We start from the raw sequence: 26798 nt of genomic DNA on the forward strand, positions 1-26798 counted from the left end.
ACTCTTCCCTGAGGACTCTCTTCCTGGCACTATAATCATCCCAGACAAGGAATTTGAAAAAAGGAAGCAGGACTAAACAGATGACTCTCCTGGTCCCCAGAGCACCCTTTCTCCAAATCTCAAGGCACATGAGGCTCCCTACCCCAAAGAGAGTGAGCAGTCACTGGGGAACCATTTAAGTAGTGTCTGGGGCCACTCTTGAGTGTGGGGCTGAGGAGATCACATTTAACTAGGGTCTCCCCTGCTAATCCCCACCTCGCCTCACTGACACAAGGGCCTTGGAGGAAGGGGCTGTCTCCCAGACTGGCCCCACAACGCTGGCTTCCCCGCAGCCAGCTGACGAGGAAGCACAGGGTCCCTGCAGCGCCCGACTCACCTTGGAATTTTTGCCGCCACTTCGGCCGGACTGCGAGGAGCAGCTGCGCTGGACGCCCTGCTCCGGCGTGGACGGGGACTTGTCTGAGGAGTGATCTGAGCCCTTCTCCACCATGGTGTCTCCGTCCGGGCTCTGCGGGGTTGGCGAGCGAGACCGTTTCCGGAGGATGGGGGAGCAGGCCGGCGTGCTGCGGTTTGAGTTACTGGCAGTGCTGCAGGGGCAGATGGAGAGAGGGAGAAGGGTGGAGAGGGAGGGGAGGAGGAGGAAAGACAGGCAGTCTGTGATTGAAGGCCAAAGATGGGTCCCAAGGAGCCAGCTCAGGGAGCCAGGGTTAGGGGCTGGGGAGAAACAGGGAGAAAAGGGCCTGGCTATGAACTCACTGCACCGTAATACTGCTGTGGGCCAGGAGGGGGCGGTGGTGTCAGTGTGAAATGGCTTAGAAGGGGTAAGTAGGGCAATTAGACATTTAGATATTCATCCATCCATGCGACCATCTGTCCATCCATCCAAATATTGTTCAAGCCCCTATTACATGCCAAGAACTGTCTAGGGAAAACAGAATTTAAGAGCTGAAGGACTCATTAAAGATCATCTAATACCATGAACTCCTTTTAAACACACAGCATAACTAGTTTTGATGTTTTGTTTTGCAGGTATGTGCCCATAAAAATAGTTTAGAATAATCCTACTTTCAAAGCAGTCATGTGCACATTATTTCACTAGGGTCTTAAAACATTCCTCTACCAAGGCACTAATGACAAGTGCTATAATCCCTATTTTTAAAAAAAATTTTTAAATGTTTTATTTATTTCTAGGGGAGAGAGAGAGACAGTGTGAGCAGGGGAGGGTCAGAGAGAGAGGGAGTCACAGACTCTGAAACAGGCTCCAGGCTCTGAGCTGGCAGTCAGCACAGAGCCCGACGCGGGGCTCAAACCCATGAACCGCGAGATCATGACCTGAGCAAAAGTCGGGCGCTTAACCGACTAAGCCATCCAGGCGCCCCTATAATCCCTATTTTTAAGGTCTTCTGACTTGCAGTTCATGCACACCATAGTCCTTGTAAGCCATGCTGCCCCCTGCTTCCCCTCCCCAAGGCAAAGTTCTCACATTCCATAGTCCCCTCCACCCAAATTCGTTTCGGTATCATATATGTCCCCCAGTACCAAATCCACTTATGCCAAGGCTTACAGGCTATATAATTACTTAGTACTGGACGCTCAGCTTGTGCCCTAATGGAACGGGGTAGGAGATGAAGAAAGAGGGGAGGGGGAAATTCAGTTAAGTTCCAGCAAGTGTTCGCTTTGCACTGGGAGAATGGAAGCAGGACAAACACGGAAAAGGACAAGGTTAAGTGGGAAAGAGGGGAAATGGGAAGGGAAGCAAAGCATGGGTGAAACTAGGAAGGCAAAGATGAACAAGGGTAGGTGGGTGAGAAGCTGAGGGTCCCTCTCACCCACTCAGGGGTCAGAGAGAGCAGGGCCCGGCTTCAGGAACAGCCCAGATCTGATGCTGTGAGGGCCCCTCCATCACAGCCCTCCCTAAGTGAGTGGCAGGCAGGGTAGGGAACACTGATATTTGCATGAAGAGCCAGCTGTGACCTCAGATGTCCCATCGGACCCATTTGCAATGAAAACCATGCCCCTATCAGCAGAACCGCGCACCTGGGGATCCTCAGCAGAGAAGGAAGGAAGCCCAAAGCTCACACCAGCAAGTGGGGAAGGAGGAGAGCAAGGAGCAAATGCAATGCTCTATCTTTTGAAAGAAACTGACAGAGAGAAGAAGAAAGAAAGGAGACCAGACAGAGAAAGGAAAGACAAAGGTAACCCAAGGATGTATGTATGGAGACACGGAAGACCCAATGTTTTGCTTCCTCCTAAAACAGAATGCAGATTTAGGCGTTGTTTACAAAACTCATAATGACTCTTGATTTCGGATCAGGTCATGATCCCAGGGTCATGGGCTGAAGCCCCACATCAAGCTGCGGGCTGAGTGTGAAGCCTGCTTCAGATTCTCTCTTTTTTCCCTCTGCCCCTCTCGTTCTCTCTCTAAAATAAATTTTAAAAAGCAGCAGTTCTTCAAGTTCTCACCCCCACCATCTTTATCCTCTGACACCCCCCCCTCCCGCCCCCAACTCATTCACTACTGCAAACCCAGGGAGGGGAATTATGTTCCTTCTCTTCATTTGGAAAAGCACAGCCTTGGAATAGTGGCGAGGGGGATCCCTGGGATATGGCCTCTGGGGGAAGCCTCTGGAAACTCCTGAAGGGCAAGCTTGGGAGCTCATCTTTCTAGGGTAGCTGCCTCTCACTCGGGCCAATTTCAAACCACAGCCAAGTACTCCAAGGACTGAACTGTCTTCTAGGATTACTTTACTGGAAGAAAGGTCAGGAACTCTACCCTAACCTCCACTACTTTGCTCAAAGACGTACCAGAGTATGGATGATGCCTAGCACGTGTCCATCATGGTCACAACACACCTGCAGCTCGGCTCCTGTCTTTCCCTTCAATCAGGGACATCCTGACACAGGGTGACTCCAGGTGCGAGAATGGAAAGGAGATCCCTTTATCCTTCTCCAAACTCTCAATCCCCACTGGGAACAGGCTGTTGAGGAGGTCTTCAGTGAGGGTTGGGCAAGAAATTCTAACCTGGAGGAAAGTCACGCCAATGACCCAAAACCACATGAATCTCCCACACACCGATCAAACTGTCCATGAGATCCCCTCACCACGAGTGGCCCCATATCTGCTGACCTGAGTGATATATGCCACCCAAGGATACCTAAATTCCTGCTTTCTACACATCAGGCGGGGCGCCTGGGTGGCTCAGTCGGTTGAGCTGACTTCGGCTCAGGTCATGATCTCAAGGTTCGTGGGTTTGAGCCCCATGTCGGGCTGTGTGCTGATAGCTCAGAGCCTGGGGCTTGCTTTGGATTGTGTCTCCCTTGCTCTCTGCCCCTTCCCCACTTACACTCTGTCTCTAAATAAATATTAAAAAAAAAACAACAAACCCACACATCAGGCAATCAGCTTATTGATCATTTCAGGATCATGACCCCTCCCAAACTGGCACCTCCAACCCCTTAAAAATAGCTAAAAGTTGGGGTGCCTGGGTAGCTGAGTCGGGTACACATCCGACTCTTGATTTCAGGTCAGGTCATGATTTCACACTTCGTGAGTTCATCACTCCATGATGACAGTGTAGAGCCTGCTTGGGATTCTCTCTTTTTCCCTCTCCCTCTCTCTGCTCCTCCCCGACTTGTGCTGTCTCTCTCTCTTAAAATAAGTAAACAAAAAAATAGCTGAATGTTATGAAGCACTAGTTTATTTCGTTTCCCAGCCAACCTATGAAAGTGTTGATGGAGATTATTATTCGTCTTCTTTTTCAGGTGATAAAACTCAAGTTACTGACAGATTCAGTAATTTGCCCAAAGTCACACAGACAGGTAAGCGGCGAGGGAGGATTTGAAACATGCCTATCTGATGATACAGCTTGTTCTGGAAACCAAGCAATTGGTAATATATGCCGGCTGAATAGACAGAAGGATGGATGGGGTGGCTGGGTGGATGAAAAGAAAGAAGGAATCAACTTCCTGCCTCCAGTTTTCGATCCATTCTCTATTTTGCTGTTGCAGTAAACTTTCTAAAAGGTGATTTTGCCAATTTGACCGTCTTCTCCTTGCTTAAAGCCCCCTATGGTTTCCAACCTTAGAATGAAATCTGAACCCCAAACTATGGCCAAGAAGTTCCTCAATGATCTTTTTACTCCAAGCTACCTCAGACAGCTCCATCTTTGCTACCCCTCCCAGTGGACCCTGCCTTGGCCATCCAGGACTCCTTACAGATCCTTGTGCCACGTTCTTGCTCTTCCGTATCTTTTCAGTCTCTCTCATTATGAAAATACCATTTCTCTCTCCAATCACCCTCCCAACATTTACCCTTCTAAGCCCAACTACCCCATACCACCCCATCCCCATGCTCCATTCCTGTAATCCTTCACTATACAGGAAGACAGCTGGGCTTCTAACTCATCAAAATCACTACATTTGCTACATACCTAACTCTCTTGAAAGGTACCCCATTATCCTATAGATTTGAATGTCCTGCTGAGCAAATAAAACCCAATTCCTCTGCATCTGAGAGCCCTAAACTATTGTGTCTTTCAAGCGATCTCTACAATGGGCCATTAATCTGATCCTGCTACTGTTATTAGTAATAGATTGCATTATATTTCAAAACCTTGGGGACTTAAAGCTGAAAAGGACCTTAGATTTATATTATATAAAGGGAAGGAGGACTGGTATTGGAGGAGCTACTCGACCATGATTTCCTTCCAGAACTTCGAATATATCCAGCTTATAACTTCACATATAAGAAATCTAAGAAATAGGGAGGTTAAGTGCCTGCCAAAGTGATATGCTTTCATACCTGGATCTTCTGCTCCACAAACACACAATGGGCATCTGGCGTTCAAGTCCATAATGGTGAATAAGAAAGGATCCCTGTGATTGGGACATTATGATTGGAAGAGCCAGACACGTGTTCTGCTCCTTCCAACATAAGAAAAGGGTGGCAAGACAGGGAAGAGTCCAGAAATCTTATCTAGACTGCTTCCTTGAGAATACAGCACTGGAGACATGAGCTGGGTCCTAAATAATGTGTCACAGTTAGCCAGGTGAAGGCACAGTAATAGGAGGGAAGAGAATGTGCTGGGGCAAAACAAAACAAAAACCCAGAATAAACAAAGGTGCGAAGGCCTAAAACAGCACGGGACACAGAGCAGCGCAAGAAACTACGTGTCCCTGAGACATGTGTAAGCTGACGTACACGGGATTCCTGACACTGTCAACTTTCCCCAGGAACGGATCCACTGAGACCCCCACTAGCTACTTTAAAAAAAAATTTTTTAATGTTTTTATTTATTTTTTAGAGAGAGACAGAGTAAATGGGAGAGAAGCAGAGAGAGAGAGGGAGACACAGAATCTGAAGCAGGCTCCAGGCTCCGAGTTGTGGGCACGGAGCCTGACATGGGGCTTGAACTCACAAGCTGTGAGATCATGACCAGAGCTGAAGTAGGACGCTCAACTGACTGAGCCACCCAGCCCGCCCCCCGCCGCCAGCTACTTTTAACCCACTCACTGCATGAGGGCCCCGAGGTCATTCAGTCATTTCCCATCTCTCTTCTTTTTAAGATCTCCACAAGACTTTTTCACTCCCCTCCTGGTCACTTTGCTAACAAACAGTGCTTCCTTAGGTCTAACACAAAAACTCAGGCTACGTTTTTATCCTACTTCCTACGCTTGGTTGAAGTCCTTAGAAAGAGGACAAAGCCTCTTTGGGCTCTCTATAGCATTTCCCACCCTCGCCAGGGACACGGGAGCCCTCTAACTATGCTTTCTTTTCCCATCCTTATGCTTGGTATGGTCCTGCAAGCCCCAAGCACACTTTGTCAGCAAGCCAGCTCCCTGATCAGCCATCCATTCGTTTTTCAGAGCCCCAAGTAGGGCAGAATAGTTAGCTGGTGTTCCTCATTCTGGTTCATTTGTTTGCCTCCCGTGTAATCATTTCTGCCACAGGGATTACAAGATATGTGTTTGTCGCTCTGCACCCAAGCCTCTACCTGCTGGGATTGCAAGGGCCCCTTTTCTACACGCTCGCATGTTCTGCTGGCTTGGCTCATTCCCAGATTCCCACTCACCCTCCACATACCTGGACACTTCATGTTTCATGTCATCCTTTCCCCCACGCCCAGCCCCGCCATGACCCGTCTGATCAAATGGTTAGCCCATAATAGTTTTAGTGCCAGGACACTGGTAATTTTTTGTCTCCCTGATATATTCCAGGGCATCCCCAAACTAATAGGAAGAACATTTAATTAGAAATTCAGAAAGCCAGTTTCAAATGAAACATTTGTTTGTGGAGGGCCTGCCTGGGCCATAAGTCAAGATTCATTGCTGACCTGTAGAAGTGCGTCAGCAGACTTGGGCTTGAGTCCCAGCTCTGCCACTTGCTGTGTGACACTGGTCTCCGGGTCTATTCAGACAAATGAGCGATATTAATATGTATGTCCTAGAACTGTAATGTCAAATGAAATGATGTGAGTGCAATATTTAGTGCAGTGCCAGATACATAATAAGTGCTCAATAAATACTACAGAGCTGCCATTACTGTTCAGAAAACTTTTGTTCTGGGGCACCTGGGTGGTTCCGTTGGTTAAGCATCTGACTCTTTTTTTTTTTTAATGTTTTTTTTTTATTTATTTCTAGGAGAGAGAGAGAGAGAGAGAGAGAGACAGCGTGAGCAGGGAGGGTCAGAGAGAGAGGGAGTCACAGACTGAAACAGGCTCNAATATGAAAAATTGTGCAAATACGTATGAGTGGTTCATTGATTTGATGTAGGGAAATAATAATTTGTATAAATGTCCAATTTTAAAATTAAAAATCTGTTGAGGAAATTCATGTACAAAAACAAGAATTTATATTTTTTTAATATTTTTTATTTATTTCTAGGAGAGAGAGAGAGACAGCATGAGCAGGGGAGGGTCAGAGAGAGAGAGAGAGACACAGACTCTGAAATAGGCTCCAGGCTCTGAGCCGGCAGTCAGCACAGAGCCTGATGTGGGGCTCGAACCCACGAACCGCGAGATCATGACCTAAGCGAAAGTCGGACGCTTAACCGACTAAGCCACCCAGGCGCCCCAAGCATCTGACTCTTGATAGCGGCTCAGGTCGTGATCTCTCAGTTGTGACATTAAGCCCTCTGTCAGGGTCTGTGCTGAGCTTGGAGCCTGCTTGGGATTCTCTCTCTCCCTCTGTCTCTCTGCCCCTTCCCCACTTGTGCTCGCTCTCAAAATAAACAAACATTAAAAAAAAAAAAGGCGGCTTTTGTTCCTCTCTGTAAAATGTGGAATAATACCCTTGCCCTCCTTTCTTCAGAGGAATATATGGACATGCTTCACATGCTCCCAAGCAGGACTTCCCGCTGTGGGGACCTGGGGACCACATCCACATCCTGGCATACTTTCTAGAAGTGCAGAATCCCAGTCCCACCCCACGCAACAGCTGTCCATTTCCAGAGGATGGTGTTAGGAATCTGCATCCTAAACAAAGCACCATAGCGGATTTTGCACTCTAAAAAATGAGAGGATCCCCAACGACCTCATTAAAGGATAAGTGACACGTCTGTCCCAGATGACAGAAACTTGCTTACTACTCTTTGAGAGAATTGGCCATTCAGAGTCGACCATGTCACCAACTCGCTGGAACAGAAAATTGGTTGTCTGTCACAGAAACTGGCAATGGAGAAGAATCGGAGTCGGCGCGGAGATGTAGTTCTCACAGCGAGGCCACGACCTCAGCACCCGATGGGATAATGTCGCCTTCATTTGGTGTGGGGAGCCTGACAATTATCATTAGAGTCCATGCCTACAACCATATGACAACCATCTCATCCCTCCCTGCCTTTAGTAGCATCTAGTTAAAACAGCTTCTGATCTCTAGCGGTGCCTAATTCTTCTAATTCCTAACAGACAGCTATTCTGTCATCCAGTTGTGCGCCTCCCATCTCCATGCCAATTGCTAGGTTTTGTCAGTAACCCTCCTCAGTTTCTTCTATTAGCACTGCAAATATCCATGTGAATTAGCCAGCTCCACACTGAATCTTCCTGAAGCACAAAGCCTACAGGTATCTTTGCGTAGCATTTGCATGAAATTTACACGTTGCCTGCAAAAGCCCCTGTGAAGTCTGTCCACCTGAACTGGTTGCCAATTCAGTTCAAAGCTGGTTTTTTCCCCATTTCCTCTCTGTACTCTAGCTTGTCACTTGACAACGTCTCTGTACCCTCATAAAACCACAGCACGGTAGGTGGGAAGGGCAGGACCCAACAGGAACTTTATAGATGGGGAACTATGGCTGGAATCACAAATCCCAGTGGAGCCCCCAATTCCCCTTGGATCTTCCTCCTTTAGAGACCAACACAACAAGTCACTGAGAAAAAAATCTTTCCAGGCTCCAGGCCTGCTTCACTCCTTGTTATGAGGTCCTGGAGCTCCCAATCTTGGCCCCCTTTGCCCATGAAGATAAAAGCAGTCTTGGGTCCCCAAGAGACGATAGGTGCAGAGAAAGATTTGGAAGCTCTTGTCCTATCCAGTCCTCTCTCTGATGGATGGGAAGCATAAGGCCCAGAGAGATGACGTGACTGTCCACCAGCGGGATAACAGGAAGCTGGACATCTTGACGCTCAAGCGCAGGGGGCTGGACAGTGCAAGTCTCAGTGTCCCTCCCGATCCCTCCGCTTTTTAGGATACTGGATGGATGGGGCGCCTGGGTGGCTCAGTCGGTTAAGCATCCGACTTTGGCTCAGGTCATGATCTCACGGTTCGTGGGTTCAAGCCCCATGTCAGGCTCTGTGCTGAAAGCTAGCTCAGAGCCTGGAGCCTGTTTCAGATTCTGTATCTCTCTCTGACCCTCCCCTGCTCACGCTGTCTGTCTGTCTGTCTCTCCCTCCCTCCCTCTCAGAAATAAATAAAACATTAAAAATTTTTTTTAAAAAAAGGATACTGGATGGAGAGGAAGTATCGGCTTCTCTTAAGAGTCTTAAGAGGAGCTCCTTGTGACCATGTATGGAGCCCACCCTCTGTGGACCTATTACTTGGAATCTAAACCTGGTGACAACTCTGCCATTCGGTGCAGTTTCTTCTTTAAGGAGGAAAGCCACTGTGCCTTTTGTGTCAAACTGTGATTACCTGGTTGAAGACAAAGGCCAGGCAGCGTCTAGATGCTTTTTTGCTGTTGCTGTTTTTGTCTTTTGTGGGGTTTTTTTGGTTGTTGTTGTTTTTAATGGCGTAGAGTTTCTCTTCCCAACTTATGCCACAGTGGAGCTTTAGCCTGGCATGTTTCGACTGGATGTAGCAGCATGCTGCATTTCAGCAAGGGGCAGGAAAGGAGAGGGGTCCCAGGACACTGCCTTTTGCTCTGTCACAGTTCACACAATGCCAGCAGCAGAGCCTGACACTGACTGGGCCTCCCTCAACTGCTGCAAGAGTAAGATTTTTGACAGAGATGAACATCTCGTTCCCTCTCCTCTGGGTAACTTGCTGAAATTCCCTGAGGGTTTTCCAGGTTGGGCCTTTAGGTAAAGTATACAGGGTATTCAGGGACAGGGTTCTATTTGAAATTCAGAAGAATTCTATTTGAAACCCAGAAGGTAGAGCCACGGACTGTTGCCACATCAGACCACAGGGAGAGAAAACTGACAAACGGAAGACTGACAATTCTCCAGCCTCACCAACTGGCCACTGGTCATCCATACACTGTCCCAGGCCCTGCCCTCTCTCTCATGAGTCCACATCTCTGTAGACATCGTATAGATAATTCAGGTCACTTCCTATAGCTAACAAGCTTCACTTACCCAATCTTCCTTTCCTATTTTGCTCAAGTAACTATAGATTGTTTAAATAAAAATTTTTTTGGTTAATTTTACAAAGGAAGTGAAAGATAGCAGAACCCATCCAAAACATGTGCAAAACATTTAATACCTCATTAGAAATCTATTTAAGCCCGGAGGGAAGTACTTGTTGTGGGGAGGAAGTCCTAGAGGCGACCTTGGTTGTTGATGAATTTATTAACTGGCCAGTTAACGTAAGGGTAAGGTCCATGGAAAGTCTTTGGCCAAGCAGAGAAAAGCAGACCTTCAATTACCCTTCGATTGGTGATCTCAGTCCAGGGAGGTAATCGGTGGAGGGAGAGCCAGAGACTGGGCAAAAGCTGTTTGCCTTTCCTACTTCTAGCTGAAGAGAAGAGATCCCTGATCACAATGGCTGGAGCCTCCATCCATCGTACTCCCCCGCTCCCTGGCTCTCCGCAGCTTCTGTTCAGCCCAGAGTTTGGAATTCAATCCAGGAACAGGCATGACAAACACTATTTTTCATTTCCATGGAGACCAAGGCCTGCAATAGAACCAGGACTCCATGCCTGAAATGCCAAAACAGCCTGACCCACTTTTCCCCCTTCCTACAAAAACAAAATAAATTTGTTTGGGTCCTGCCAGGGCTCAGGGAGAAGCCAGAGCTCCTGTTATCTCTATGGACATTCTGAAGAGCAATGAATGATAATGACCTTTGAAAACTCTACCGATGCTTAACAAACTGTCAGAAGTCAGACACAAATGGCTTTCCCCAAAAGGCTCTTCGGCCAAATCCATCCTGTGTCCCTGTCCTAATCTTCTGGAGGGAGAGGGTCCTATCCCCTAAGAGATGTACTTAATGGCTGGCAATACAACTCCCAGAATCTGAAATTTGCGAACTGTGTTCCTCAACATCCTCTTATACCACCGTCTCACTTACTCTCCTCTGGCCTCCGTGGACCTTTCTGTTTCTCGAACACACTAACTCCACCCGCTGCTCCAGTGTACTGCTCTTCTGCCTGGAACTCTTTTGAGTTTTGATTTCTGGTTCCTTTTCAACCTTCAAAGTTCAAAGGTCACCTCCCTAGAGCAGCTGGTCTTGAAGGACCACTGCGTCTAAAGTGACTTCCCTGTCCCGCAGGCAATCACGATCATGGCCTGCCTTTCCCCCTTGATGGCTTTTAGCAGGAGCTGAAATTGTCTTTGTCGTTGTTTTGCTGAGTTTTCTATCAATAGAGCGAACACTCCGTGGGGGACAGGGCCTTGTCTACTTGTGTGGGTCGCCAGCGCCTCTAACACAATGACTGGCATAAACTTGGGACCGCAGATTCACTGCATGAATAAAGGAATGAGCTCTTTTTAAAGCCATTCAATCCACTGTTCGGCCGCTCTGTTAGACAGTTCTTTCTTAAGCCTGCCCTAAATCTGCCTTCTTGTAACACAAGCCCACTGGTTCTTATTCTGACTTCTGGATCCATGCAAACTGAAATGTGTGACATCACTTCCAAGTTCTTTGCTGGCCTGGCCACTTTCTCTACACATCAGCATATATATCTGAGTTTAAATTCTGAGCTGCTTTGTGCTCTTGAGAAAAATGATTTTATCTTTCTGTGAGTCTGTCTCTTGTCTGTTGAAGGAGCACAACTTTCCTTACTGGGGGGAGGTGAAGAATCTTAAAAAGCAAACCAGCAAACAAAGCTCATTAGACAGTCCCTCCCCCTAAAATAAAGGTCTTCCTATAATTGCTCACCGAGTTAAAAAAAAAAAAAAGTGTTAGAGAAGCAGGAAGTGAATTCCCAGTTAAGAAACTGAATCTTTTTTCTAAATTCTATTCCTTTCTTCATGGCACAGAGGGTGAGAATATCAGTTGTTGCTATGCACGCCTTCAGCTAGTTCCTCCTTCCACAGGGCTGGGAAGATAAGGGCTTAGAATGGAGCAGAAGATGCTGAAATTACTCACAGGAACTTACTGGTGTCATACCCTTTGCTTTTCCTGAGATTGTTCACTGTGGGACAAACATCTACACTGCGAGACAGTCCTGCTAGGCTTGCAGGCAGTGCTGGCTGAACTGATCGGTAAGAACAGTCTGTTGTTTGGAAAGGGCCTTAGGGGTCAGGTAATCTAACATGTCACCAGTGCAAGGGTTCTCTCTGCAAGGCGCTGACAGCCATCATGCAGCCTCTGCTTCGGATCTCTGACGAGACAGCTCTCACTAGGCGGACACATACATGCTTGGACAGCTCTAAAGGGATTTTTAGCCCCATGATCCTTATTTCTCTGTTATTCTTGGTGATCATTATCCACTGGGCTCTCTTTGAACTTCCTAGTCTTCGGAAATTAAGCCAACCTTGCTGATCTGATGTCAATGAACAAGAATTTACTGAACACCTACTATGCACCTCCAACCTGGAAGAAACCTAGGCATGCCGAGAGCCCCACAGGGCAGAGACTTGTGTCATGGTTCTATGCAGATACACAGAGATTAAACGCACAATATTAGACACAATTATGGGTACGCAGTAGGAACTTAATACTTTTAAATTTGACTCACTATCAATCTCAGCCAAAGCTAAGTATAATCCCACCCAAAGTATTTCAGAAGCGTCAACACTCAGAAGAATGGGGCCTTGTAAAAGCAGAAAGGTACTACTAGGTTATCCCAGGAAGCCCCTTCCTTGAAAGAGATTTCCAATCCATTGGGAGGCCAGAAACCACTGGAACAAGGCAGGGAGGGGTTCAACTGAACAGAACTTCCAGCTTCTAACTTTGCCCACAAGGGTCCCTCCCCCATCCTCAGCCTGAGAAATGTTGCTAATAAAACCGAAAGGAACTTGTGCATGATCCATCCATCCATCCATCCATCCACCCCTCCATCATCCGTCAGTCCAATAGCTGAGAAGCCCACACTCCATCCCAGGCAATGCTCTAGGCATTAGGGATACAGGCTCCACCTCTAAGGAACTCACAATTGGGTGGGAGAGACAGACATGGAATGAACTAACACCATGAGCTACTTGGACTCAATCAAAACAGCTCCCTTCATTACTAGCCAGTCCTGACTCAGCCCCTTCCGTGAGTACAATCTGGGAGCGAACCAGTCCTGAGATTCAGCTTTCATGATGCAAGAAGAATGAGTGTGGATGCCACCCAGTCCCCGCAAAGATGTGACAGGAGGATGACAAAACACATCTCAAGGCTACACTGGGAACTACTGAGAGAAGCAAGTTTCTCTGACACAGAGGGACTCCGATCAAAATTAGGTGAGGGATTTGGAAACGAGATCCAGGCAGTCTGGGGTCCTTGTTAATTCAGACTCAGCAGCCTTCCCTCTCATTGGGGCTATGCCACGGCAGGCACCAGACGCTGCTGCCATGCTGTCAGAAGAAAGTTCTTCGCCAAGCAGTCTCGTAGACGAAGGGGTGTGCTGGATGTACGTGAATGACAGTTAAGTAACAGCACTCAGTGCACCCTTCTCTCCTGTCACTCTTCCCTAAGCTTGTGGTTAAGGCCAAGTGTGGCGAATCCTTTCCAGACTCCTGTGGATTCAAATCCAGTTCTGATTTACTTTTCTGCTGGAGATCAAACAGAAATCCACTGAAGAACAATCGTTATGTTAAAATCACAGAAAATCTTAGAACAAAGACGACTGTAAGGGGTCAGCCAATATGTCTGGGTGCAGGAGGACAGAAACACCCAAATCTCCCAAGAGGCTTGACCCTACTTGAGCATATATCTGAGGTACAAAATGCCAGGGCTCCCCTTTGTTATCCTTCTCATTGCCCTCTGCCATCATCAGGAAGTTCCTTATGATGAAAACAAAAAGTCTGGTAAAATGCATTTACTACCACTGTGTCTTATGCCAGCTTTCCGGAACTCGAGGTCAGTTCATTAGCTAGAACCCTTCTTCGGATCCCATGCTCCTTTCTTTGGGTGGAATGATTCCAATTCCTCAAACCTATTTTCAGAAGTGAAAAATCATTTCTCCTCCAATACATCTACCAAATCTCTGTTTAGATGATACCTCAATGACAGAAGTCATTAATTGATCATGCAGTTCATTTCACCTTTGGACAACTCTTTTTATTTTAAGCCCAAACTGCTTCCTGCGGCTTCCTACCAAAAGTTCCGTTTCCACTCCTCTGGCAGATATAAAATAATCTAATCCCTTTTACACGTGCAATCTGCACACGGCTGGCATGCTCGCTCAGCCTTTTCTCCCCCAGACCTGCCTGTCCCTCTAGTATCCCTCGTACAGCATGGCTATGGACCCCAGAGCCACTGGGCTCTTTCTCCTCTGAATAAATCCCAGTTCATCCCAATCCCCCTTACACTCTGAAGCCCAGGAATGTAATCCCACAGAGAAGTGCTCTGATCAGCTCAGAATAGAGCACAGCCACCACCCTGTGTGCTCTGGAAACCAGAATGCAAACATGTATTTTTGGATTCGTGTTCTGAATCAGGAGAAACCAGAATTAGTCACTGTTCTTTTACGAGTCTCTGGCTTCTGCATATAGGCTAAGGAGAGCACACACATGTATACCATACGTATGCACAGCCCCACAGGGAACGCCCCACCCCCATTCCTTCTCCTAACCAGACAAACCTGAGTTCAGTGAGATGATGAAGAAGCCATCCACTTCCTGCCCCAACTCAGGCTATGTCCCAGTTCTGAATGTTTATATGAATTATCTCCAGGCCAGATGCATAACCACAGCCCTTAGAGATTCTCTTATCTGGAGATGTCAAATCCTTAGAAAAATGTTTTCCCTCCTCCTAGTCCACAAGCATTTGTTCCTTGGACCCTTACAGCCTGACTCACAGATAAGCTGAGGTTTCCCTAACTGGCCAAGAGCAATACTGTGAGGTTCTGGGGTCGTTAGGAAATCTGACAGTTTGTCCATAACCAAGAACAGACGGGTGCGTGTGTACCAACATATGTATAGTGAAGGCTGCCTGCTCCCTTCATACCTTTCTAAGAGGTGTCAGGTGATCATTGGGACTTTCCATTCAGGACTGTCTAATCCAGGGTCAGCAGATCATGACCTACAGACCCAATGCAGCCTGCCATCTGTTTCTGTATGATCCATGGAACGGTTTTTTACATCTTTAAACGGTATGGGGGAAAGAGAAGAGCACCTTGTAACATGTGAAAATTGTATGAAATGGAAATTTCAGAGTCCGCAAGTAAAGTTTTATTGGGAACTTAGCCGCCTGTGTTCGTTCACAGGTCGTCTGTGTCTGTGGCTGCTTCTGCTGTGCAAAGCAGAGTTGAGTCGTTTCAGCAGACAACAGCGTGGGCCCACAAAGCCGAAAGTATTTACTGTCTGGCCCTTTACAGAATACAGCTGGCCAACCTTTGGTCTAACAACTTATGCCCCCTGCAAAGGTGTTTTCCGAGAGCCTGCTTCTCTTCCGTCATGTTCCGTCAGCCCTCGGGGCCCCAACCCGCCTGTGTTTGAGGACTTCACAAGCTGAGGGAAGGGGTTGCAGGCTTGCTCCCACCTGCAGAGGAAAAACGCAGGGCCAGAAAGAGAGGAGGCTTTTCCTAGGTAGTATATAAAAGTTCCTCTCCTTCATTCTCTCCCTGTGCGGTACCACTTTCCATGGTCTTGATGGTGATACTCTTCTGGCATGCACAGCTCCCCCAAAACATCCTTTTTTCCTTCCCTTCTTCCAAGGCCAGCCTTTTCCACCCCGGTCCTAAACTTCTTAACCTGTGGAGTGCCACTCAAGGACGTCTGGGCAGAAAGGTAGGGTGGGAAACGGAAGAGCAAGGGGGTGGGTCCACAGGATCACAGCTGGCTTAGCAAGGAGAAGAGGCAAAGTCAAGGTTCCCTTTCTCCAGCCCTGGCTAAGAGCTTGGCTGAGTCCCCAGGGAAACAGAGAGCTTCAAGTCCTCCTCCCCCCCCTTTGCCTAAATCAAGCAAATAACTAACAATGCAAGGAGGTGCGGGGGAGTAAGGACCAGCCACTGGGTATCTATTTTCTGAAAACACATGGCAAATCTCTGAGCCAAATGCCTGCTAAGCCAAAGAATAAACAAATCCCTTTATTTCCCTGAGACAGGAGCTATCAACTTCACCTCCAGTCCTTTCCTTCCTTTCCTTCCGCTAGCCTGATCCATAGGTCCCACGGTCCTCTCCCTGTGGGGGGGAGGCAGCATCTGTCGGCATCTGAGAGGGGGGTCTGCCTCCTCCCCCTTGCTAACCACTTCTCTGGTCAGCTCACCCCCAGCAGGAGCACCCCAGTTGGTAGGTGGAGAACACATGGCCTTTCTACCCCTCCCTCCCCCAGAGGCTCCGGCCAGCTCTCCTTGTTGCATCACTAATTCAACCCTATGCCCTCCTTTATCCCAGCTAGAGGACCCTGAATAAGTCTTGCTGGACCAAGGGGACCCCATCTGCCCAACTTCTACCCCTCCCTCCACCTGACCAGGTCTGCTCAGGCTGTGGTACTATGAAGCAGGAGAGGAAGGAGGAAAAAGAAAAAGCTGGGGGTGGGGGGAAGAATGTGGCATCTCTGCAGTATGATGTCACGCTGGCTGCTTTCAGATCCCCCAACACAGAACAGAAGCAAACAACATGGACTCCGGATTTACTGTCTTGAAAGGTTTGTGTTCCCGGCAGCTCTGAGCCGCCTGCGTCAGCTGGAAAAACCACACGGCCAGACAGGTTCTCCTCCTTACAACCCCCCAGGGGAGCCCCCAATCCGACCCCCGGGTGGGGGGGGGGCGGGGCAGAGCTAGCCCTCCAAAACACATGTCCAGAGGAAAACAAAGATAGACTGACACACACACACACACACACACACAGGCGTCAGTTGGCACTAACCTGGAAGCCATTAGGAACGGTAGTAGAGTGCAGTGCAGAGAACTCATTCATTCATGCATTGGGCAGTGGGGGGCGGGGGTGGGGGGAGCGGGGGGGGCCCTGAGGACGTCGGAGGGCACTCACCTCCATGCCCACCCCGCAGCCCTGTTTCTACCCGGGGAGGGAGTGGGGGCGGGGCGCTCATGAGCTCGGGTAGCTGCCTTTCTCTGCTGTTTCGCACAGCTCTGGAGTTGTAAGCATGGCCCCCCTTTATTTTCTCCCCCCTCCCACCGCGTTACTCGGTGTGGTCGGCGTGGTCGCGCGGCTACAGAAGTCCCTCTCTCCCTCGCCCCTGCTCCCTTTCTCTGTCTCCCTGACTCCCTCACAGACAGCTGTTCTCTGGCCCCAGCACGCACGCGCATAGCGCGCGCGCGCGCGCGCGCGCACAAACACACTCAGACACACACACTCAGACACGCACCCCTCTTGCGCGCCGGCACACGCGCGCGCGCGCACCGTGCCGCCTGCCGCTTTACATAATGCAACTCTTTCGTGCAGTCGGCTTGCTAGCTCTCAATTATTCATGCCAGGTTGGAGGACAGAGTCTCGCCTGGGGGCGGGGGGGGGGGGGGCGAAGCATCACTTCCCCTCCGTCCCCTAATCTGACTAAACACAAGATGATGCTCCCAGGAGATCCTGTGCCCTCTGCTGCCACCGATTATTTCCCAGGTGGTGCCTATTAGGTCAACCTGTATCAAGGAGGTGACGCTAAATCAAAACACAGGCGCCTGGCTCAAAATAGAGCCTTGCCTCTTTCAAAGGATGACAGCCTCTCTCATGGCCTGAGCCTGGGGAATAGAGTCAAGAGGAGGAAGGCAGCGTTGGAGGCCAGAGTCTGTGCAAGAAAATGGCTGAGGGCCTCTTCAGGGTAGCCTCTCCCAGCCTCCCAAAGCAGCGGGCTGATCCGCACAGACCAGGAAAATAACACTTTCAGGCACTTGCAATCCTGACAAAGGAGGCTCATCCGAGTTTTTGAACTCATAAGCTGCGCCTCTTGAAAAGGTTTTCCTGTCCTATTCACTGAAACACAGTGAATTCAGTGGTACTGCAATAGCCCCCAGACAAGTGTTCTTTCACACAAGAGGCAGGCAGTCAACAAGGATAGTAAAATGAATATTTTGACAGTCATCTAGACCCCTCAAGGCACTTCCCGCACAGTCATTTGATTTCTATCACAATCATCTGCATAGGCCTCCTGATGACCGCACCTAACGTAAGGATGCTGAGCCTGAGAAGGTGGATCGTCCTATGGACAGAAAGGCTGAGCTGGGAATCCAGATCACTGGACTAGAGACCCCATGACAACGAACTGCCGAACACCCCAAGCATGACCTTGAGCCTCTGGAACACCTCGTCACCTTTTGAAGGAGTGGTAAGGGAAGCTCAAACAGGAGCCCAAACAAACAAGTAACAAAAAGAATGGTGATGGTTAGCTCAGTGTTTCTCAAAGTCCAACACCCCGAGGATCTTGCTCCACCACAGATTCTAACGCAGTGGGTCTAAAGGGAAGGCGCCAGAGTTGGTCTAACAGACCCTCAGGTGACACCCATGTTGCTGTTCCACAGGCCACACCTGGGTAGCAAAGAGTTGATGTATGCATTCCCGCTCTCTGGATGGTCCTAAAGGACAGAGTTCTATCTGTCAGCTGCAGCTGCACAGGGTAACATGCTGAAGGTGAAAAATATTGATGTCACCTGTGTCCTGCTCACCAGACACATGCTGGGAGCTAATACATCTTGCGCATCTGTATGTTGGCAAAAAGTCTCACTTTTGCCTATAGGCTCAGCCTGAAAGGTCTTTCCAGTCTATTGGCAGAAGAGCAGCTTCATCGTATCAAGAAGCACACAGGTGGGGCGCCTGGGTGGCTCAGTTAAGCATCTGACTTTGGCTCAGGTCATGATCTCACGGTTTGTGGGTTCAAGTCCCACATCAGGCTCTGTGCTGACAGATCAGAGCCTGGAGCCTACTTCGGATTCCATGTCTCCCTCTTTCTCTGTCGTGCCCCAGCTTGTATTCTCTCCCTCTCTCTCTCTCTCTCTCTCTCTCAAGTGAATAAACATTAAACAACAACAACAACAACAACAGCAACCATAGGTTTGGATGTCTGGCCTTCACTTCAGTTACCTAGACAAAGTTCATCACCAAAGAAAGGTGTACAGGCAGTGCCCTGAGACACAAGCTTTGCCCCAATTCTACCCACTCCTACTTGTCTGGCTCAAGTCCTGCCCCTTCTGAAACATTTTTCTCGCTCTGGACCTCCCAGCTCCCTCCCCTCTTCTGGTATTCCCTAGAAAGAGCTAGTGCTTTGGAGTTGAATCTGCACGCAAAACAAAACTTTGCTGCTTTCTGGCTCTCCGACCCTTGTGTAAATCCATCTAACCCCCATTTCAGATTCAGCCTATTCATCTGAAAAGGCCAACAGTATCTCTCTCCTCTCTTACACTGTTGGAAAAATGATGGGCTAAAACAAAGGCATGGAACAGAACCCAAGAAAAGCTGGTATCTCCCCCACCCCTGGCCTTATAAACTACAGTACATGATTTGGAACTTAATTGGAGATTCTTTTGTTCGCTCCATTGGTTTTCTCTCCCTAAGAAGGTTGTAGGGCTGCTTCTTTCATGTCCTTCCAACATGTAGGAGTTCTGGGTACAGCACAGGTATGCGGAAGATATCTTTGTACTGACTGTCCTGTCCTCTGTTAAGACAGTAAACAAAGGGGTTGGTGGAGTCAACCAGGCAGCATCCTCATCTCAGCCTCCTCACTTGCTTCCTGTGTGAGTTTGGACACGTCATACTAACTTACCAGAGGCTTTCCTACTTCCACTATAAAATGCACACATTCATCTTTCCTCTGAAAACACCTCCACATCATCCAATCGTGTTAGTATCTTCAACGGTTAAAAAAAAAGTTTTTTAAATTTTATATTGCAGAGAGAAAGAGACAGAGAGTGAGTAGGGGAGGGGCAGAGAAAGAGAAGAAGACACAGAATCCAGAGCAGGCCCCAGTCTCCAAGATGTCAGCACAGAGCCTGATGTGGGGCTCGAACTCACAAACCGCAAGATCAGGACCTGAGTTGAAGTCGGATGCTTAACCGACTGAGCCACCCAGGCGCCCCTTCAACAGTTTAGATTAATAGCAGTGGATTAAAAGGGCAGGCTAAGAGGTCGGACAAAGCTGACTTCACATACTGGTTCTCTCAATTCCTAATTTTGTGACCTTTGACATGTTAGGCTCACTAAGCTTCAGACTTAATCGTTAGTCAAAAAAATAACAAAATCTTCCTGGACCATGTGAGGATTAAATGAGGTAAATACATGTAACAAGCTTTTCACTGTATCTGACAGGGTACCAGTCCCATAAATGAAAACATCATGATTGTCAGTATTGGTCAAAAACAATAGCTATTAAAAACAATGAAAAATAACTTCTAGTGGTGAGACAGGTATTCCCAAGCCTTCAACTGAGTCTGGACCTAAGAGAAACGTCAGTTCCTTAAGCTGTGTGTTATACCCTCTGCCATCATCAAAATGTTCTTTGTCTGCTGCTCGCCAACTGGACCTCGATAATTAACAGGAAAGTTACAGAGTAAGCAAATCAGAGAATCTAGGCTGTATCTACTGTGTTATAAAATGTAAACCTTTTCTCCATGATCAGAAGCTCCTTGCTTGAGCTACATAAAACCAAAACCTGATAATAAATAGAAATAGAGTACAGTCTGTGTGCAATGCAACTTGCTAAGTCTCTGATGTGAATGATCTCAGCTAATCCTGCCAACAATGTTATGAAACAGGTACTTCTCACCCCCATTTTTTCTGATGGGTTAATAACTAAGAGGTGGAGGGTTCGCTAACTTTCCTATAGCATAGGATGCATGAACAGTAGAACACGTATCTGAAACCCTGCCTTACCTGAGTCCCACTCAACCACTGCAGCGTGCATGAAAAGTGCTTACTGATATGTCGTCAGGGGCGCTTTCTTGGGCTAAGAGTGCTTACTAGATTCATGCTGCTCCCTCATCCTCCCTAAAAGTCACAGCGCAAACTCTGCAGCGGCCTCTGAGTCCGGGAGATGGAAGACCTGTCATCTGAAGGAGCACACAGGCTTTCGGCAGATCCAACTGACACCCCCCAGACTCAGTCTCTGCCTTTTAAGAGCTGAGCTGCTTGGCACTGAAATTCCCAAACTGCTTTTCTGTAAATGAATTTAGGAAACGGGAGGTTAAATGAATTTAGGAAACGGGAGGTAAAAGTGGGTATCATTTTCTGAATTAAATCTTTCCCTTAGAGATATGGAAAGCTGACATTAGTTTCTATTTTTGAAGAGAAAAGAGGTTTTCTGAGTCCTGTGCAGTATCAAAAGCACTTTCCAAAGAGCGCCCTGGGGGGAAGAAAGAGAAGTTAAGGTACACCAGCAAATCTAACCCAGTCCTACTCAACACAGTCCCCGTTCAATCACTTCTATAAAAAGAAGGTTGGTGTCTACATAGTATCTTGTTCACCTGAAGCACTTAATGGGAGCTCAAAGGATAAGGTTCTATTGTATCTTTGAACTCTATTCCCATCCTAATGAAAACAAGACTTTTTTACACAGTAGGTACTTTCATTTTAACTAAATCTGAATTTTTTTTGAATTATGGGGGATGATGTACAAAAGTGAACCCAATTACACTACTATCCAAAACACAGCTGTTAATCTAGGAGATCCCTGAAGTGTTTGGTAAGTCAAAGGAAAATGGAGAAAGATCTGACACTTACTGAGAATCTACAATCTGCTAGGCACAGATTTTATTTTATTTACTTACAAAACTTCTACTTAGTCCAATGAGAAAACTAAATACAGAAGCATCGGACTTCAGCTCAGGTCATGATCTCATGCTGTATGGGTTTGAGCCCCACATCGAGCTCTGTGCTGGCAGTGCAGAGCCTGCTTGGGATTCCCTGTCTCTCTCTCTCTCTCTCTCTCTCAAAATAAATAAAACTTATGGGGGAAAAAAGCCTATCCTTACCCCCAGGTCACACAGCTATTTCTAAAGCCTATGTTTTTACCACACAATGCATAAACAAACGCCTATGAAGTAAAAGGCATTTCAAAAGTTATCGCACTTGGGGCACTTGGGCAGCTCAGTCAGTTAAGCATCCGACTTCGGCTCAGGTCATGATCTCATGGTTTGTGGGTTCAAGCCCTGCGTCAGGCTCTGTGCTGATGGCTCAGAGCCTGGAGCCTGCTTCAGATTCTGTGTCTCCCTCTCTCTGCCCCTTCTCCATTCTCTCTCTCTCTTTCTCTCAGACATTAAAAAAATTTTTTAAGTCATCACACTTAACCAAAACCAGTTACAATCATAATATTGCATTTAACCCTGGAAACAATACTGCAAGTCAAGTCCCATTGCTCTTACTCAGGCCAGTTATCCATTTATTGCCCCTCAGGCCCAAATCTACCCTTCTCCTGATGCGGGAACTGTACCCTGTCAACATTCCTCAAGCCTAACAAGCCTCACTGGCGCCCCTAGTGGGCACTTGCTGATTTACCCGCCCCAGCCTGCAGCACCTCAGGAACTTTCTGTGTCACACCCTGGGCCACAACCACACCCTCTCCAGTAAACTGTGGATCTCCGCCTTGCGTGGGGATCACCTTTGTAGGTGTGTTCATTCACTGGGGGCTCTGCCTCAATCCTAAAGGTGGCGGCTGCTCCCTGCATCTGTTATTCCTGTGTTCTTCAGGGCCCTCAGTTTAGCTGTTAATGATTCTCAATGTGAAATAGTCCCTGTTGGCCTCGCGGCTATACTGTCTCCTGACTGGACGCTCCCTGATATACTGCCACGGCAATGAACAAAAGGAAGCACCATCCCCGCCCTCAAGTGATGCAGTAATAATAGCTAGAAGTCTTTAGAGCATTCTATGAACCAGACAGAGATTTTATGGATTTAGTACGTGTTACTTCATTTACCCCTCCCATCAACCTTAACCCTACTTTACAGTGAGATACCTCGGAGTTTAAATAATTTCCTAGGGTCACACGGACAGTGGACAGAGAAGCCTGGAGAGGTGTCTCAGCACTCGGACTCCATACTCAGCCATGCTGAAATGCCGCCTCCATCCACTGGCTGCAAAGACTGACAGAGGGCCAAGGCAGTGCACGTGGGACGTATAAACACATCAGTCTTTCACAAGGTTGGAACAGAAAAAAGAAGCTAAATTGCTAGCCAGAGAGGTCCACATATATCCAAAGAAATTGAAATACAAGAAGGGGCCACCATGAAGGGTCATTCAAGTTGGTCTCTGTAGTAGACAAGAGTTGGGGTACCCTGGTCGACAGGTGCACCGACAACCCCACTAAACAGCTCTCTCCAGATTTAATGCTCAGTCATTGTCCATGTGTTATGAACCATGCACGCAAGAGGACTGATAATCTGCATGTTTTCGCCCCACCCTGAGTTCCCGACCCAGGCTCTAATCCATAGAAGCTGGGTCGGGGGTACCCGAAAGGGTATATTGATTGCGTCTGACCCAGCAGTAACCCAAGACACCTCATTAATACTGCATCTCTCACATGAGGAGCAGAGATGTCCATGTAATTAAAACCTGAAGCAGGACATGTGGGGAGGCACTGAGGGTGCAGGGGGGGCTCTAACATGGCTCCACTCTAACATTTTCTTGCTCTGCAGCGAGCCTGCACCAGCACTGACCCAGCGCCCAGTCTGGCTCTAGGCATAGATAGGCTCTAGGCAGTAGGATAAGAAGACCTAGCCCCTAGCCCACTGGGAACGTAACTTGCTGGGATTAGCGCTCCTTCTATATATTAGTCAAACCCCTGTTCACCATACATGCCAGCCCCCTTTCCCAATTTTCTTATAATCCTACACGAATAGAATAATTGGCTTTTCTGAGTATCACCTTTTTCTTTTCCGAATGCTCCCAACCATCCATTCCAGATTTTCAGCCTGGATCAATTATAAACCCACAGAATGGTCTATGCAGGTGATTCCCAAACTCCGCTGGTCTTTAGAATCACCTAGAAGTTTTTACATATTTCCAATGCACAGTCACACCTCCTACCAATTAAATCAGAATGTCTGGGGATGTTTTTAAAGATCTCCAGGTGACTGCAAAGTGCAGCAGAAGTTTTTAGACACCACTGGTCTGTATGACTTTAACCTTAATTCTCTAGTAATGTAATGTAGAAATTACTTCTGGGGTGTCTGGGTGGCTCAGTTGGTTAAGTGTCTAACTCTTGATTTTGGCTCAGGTCACGATCTCATGGTTTGTAGGATTGAGCCCCAGGTCAGGCTCCACAGAGCCTGCTTGGGATTTTCTCTCCCTCTCTCTCTCTGCCCCTTCCCAGCTCATGCACACACACTGTCCCTCTCAACATAAATAAATAAACTTTAAAAATATAGAGAGAAATTACTTCTTAAGGTATAGTCTAATAATCTGTATTCCCTAGAAATCCATTTTTTTAAATCTAAGACATTTTTCCTCCCTTGTAATGATTTCCTAACTAATAATCAGAACTGATGCTCATTGAGAACTATATGCCAGGCACTTTATGAAGGCTACATTGGGTTATAGCTCAGTTAATCTTATTATTCCAATTTCACAGAAGAGAAATTGACTGAAAAAGATTATGAGCACGTCTGCAAGTTTATTTGATACACCTGAGCTGTCTTCGAGGACTAGAGACTTGAGCAAGTTTAAGAAAGTAAATATTCCCCCATGCTCTTTTCTCTGGTCTTGGGTTTTAGTTCCACCCAGTTCTATTTGCTCTGTTCTTCTGGTTTTGAAAATCACTCTTCTTAAAAGAGAGGACAAGCTTGGGTAAGTTTGGTGAAATTCTTCAATGCAGTGTGAATTTCTCCTTCTCCTAGACCTGCAGAATCCAAACAGGTGCTCTGCGGCCTGGGCATGAATCTATACAAAGCAGCCGGCACTAAGAGTGTTCTGACCCCTGCCACTCCCCTCCGCCTCCCACCCAGAATGCACAAATCCCCACATGTGATCAGAATACCACACCTCGTAGGTAGAAAGGTTTAGGCAAGGAGCTGGAGTGGACTCCCGGGGAGGAGAAAATGGGATTGGGGAAAAAGATGATAAATGAAATAACCTCTGATCATGACTCTGTGGGAAGCAGGTAGTGGTTGGGATCTACATGGAGTCCAGAAGCCTCAGGGAGGCACAGAGAAATCAAAGTAGGAAAAGCGAAGAGGTATGAGGTGGGACTGCAGTCCCAAGGGCCAAATGGAATGTCACTTAACAGAAAAAGGCAAGCTGTCCTCTTTCCAGGCAATTACAACTGTGTAAGCAAGAAGGCCCTGAACCAAGAGACTGTCAGGTGGGGGGCTGCCAGCAGGGCTGGGGACCTTTAAAACATGGGCACAGAGCTCATCTAATTACTTAATTATGCAAATTAAGTAGTTTAAGTTTTACTTAGCCCTCAATCCCAGGGTTAACACAGGTTAGCATGGAAGAGGATTAAATAATAACACAGACCACTCAGTCCAGTGGTCTTTCTGCCACCCTGAGTCACCAAGTTCTGGATACTGCCACCAGCTACTCTCAGACCCTGCACGTGTGACCCTCTCTGTCAAAGGGAGATAACACCTGTTCTATAAAAGGGTGATGGTGAGGAAGAGAAGATGGAAGGTCAAGTGTAAGTCCTCGGGTCCTAGACACATGCAGGAATATTATCATGTAATGGTAATTCTGCCTTCCAGAAGCAGGCATTCACTCCCCCCACTCTCTGGAGTCAGAGCTGCTGATGGGTCATGACCAAGCTCCTCTTCGGGAACTGTCCTTGACCAAGGAGAACAGCCTCCCCTAAGAATAATGCCTTCTCTGTGAAGACAGACCATACCTAAGGGACAAACCGTCCCTAAGAGGGACAACGAAAACCTGCTCCTTTATCTCACTTTGGGATGACTCTGCAAGGCCATGCCAGAGTCAGGGCTTTTCATGGAACTGATCAAAGCCTCTTGTATGTTCATCAAAGTTTAACTTCTTCCTCTGTCCAATCCTGAGTCCGTCACTTACTTGCAGGTCTGTTCCCAAGAGCATTTCCCAGTAAAGCTCCTGCAAGGCAAACCTGCCTTTTTCAGAGTCTCTTTCCAACCTAAGACACATACCAATTACCATGAAGGAATGTGTGTGAACAGGGAGGCGTGGAGACACGTTGCTCAGGTGTAAGGAAACGCCCTAATCTCAAGACTCAGGAATTCAGTACAAGTCTGGGATTTCTAGAGAGTTCTGGTCTTCCCCCCACCCCCACCCCCACCCCCAGGACAGGCAGATAACCATGGTCGGCCTTCTACCTCTGTCCACTGCAGGATATTAGGAGAGACTAATCACCTCTCTGCAGAGGTAACTGACCTCTCCTTAATCCTGGATTAAGGTCTTTAAGAGGGAAGCCTGTTTGCTGGTGCCCCAGTTAAGATGCTGACAGGTACTTAAGAAGAGAACTTGAGTCCCTCCTGCGACTGGCTAGAGGCTTGGGCCACATGACCATCCCCTCCATCTCCCTCCACCCCCTACCCACTTTTCCTTTAGCCAGAAAGCCTGGGCAGCTAATGAATGGAGCGGCAGCATGAAAATCGCATGGCTAGGCCCCTGAATCTGGGTGCTAGTGAAAAAGACAGAAAGAGGGCGGAAGGGGGTGGGGATTATGAGGAGTTAAGAAGAAATCCTAGTCAAGGCAATGACTGTCCCCAGGTGGGAGGCCTTGGGGCCATGCTAGAGACGCTGTTGCCTCCTGCCCCTTCCACAGGCCCACGTGCTCTAGAAGTCTGGGTGGCCAGTGGGGCCAAGAGATGGAAAAACCGGGCAGAAAGCAACGCCCCACAGCTCATTTTTGAAGCATTGGGACCTAGCTCCTCCTAAAATCAACCGCGACTCTCCAGGAGGGAGGTCACTAAAAGGGCTCTTGCCCAGGCTTTGGAGAACTTCCACGATCTCTCTTCCCATAGGTGGCACAGAAGTAGGGACTCCTGGAAGAGCCGTCTAGGGCCGGCTTTCTGCAGAGGCACCCACAACCTGGCTGGGCTTGCCGCTGACCTTGACCATTTGTACCTACAGACCTCTTTTTTCAGCATCCATTGTCTCCATGTGTCCAGCTGTGGCAGTCAGCCTGCTCAGTCACCCTCCCCAAAGGCTCCCAGTGG

The 26798-nt window shown here is 47.9% G+C and overlaps 1 protein-coding gene across 4 annotated transcripts in view; it reads right to left on the reverse strand.

The window, feature by feature from the left end:
• Positions 1-26798, reverse strand: part of GRAMD1B (GRAM domain containing 1B) — a 164479-nt gene that overhangs the window by 40683 nt on the left and 96998 nt on the right. For all 4 annotated transcript variants that reach the window (XM_039217691.1, XM_039217690.1, XM_039217692.1 and 1 more), the window contains one exon: positions 377-587. In XM_039217691.1, coding sequence (XP_039073622.1) covers positions 377-587 — 211 coding nt within the window. The remainder of the gene's footprint in view (positions 1-376; positions 588-26798) is intronic.

Source organism: Hyaena hyaena, unplaced genomic scaffold (assembly GCF_003009895.1).
Source record: "Hyaena hyaena isolate Hyena2069 unplaced genomic scaffold, ASM300989v1 scaffold_708, whole genome shotgun sequence".
NCBI classification, from domain to species: Eukaryota; Metazoa; Chordata; class Mammalia; order Carnivora; family Hyaenidae; genus Hyaena; species Hyaena hyaena.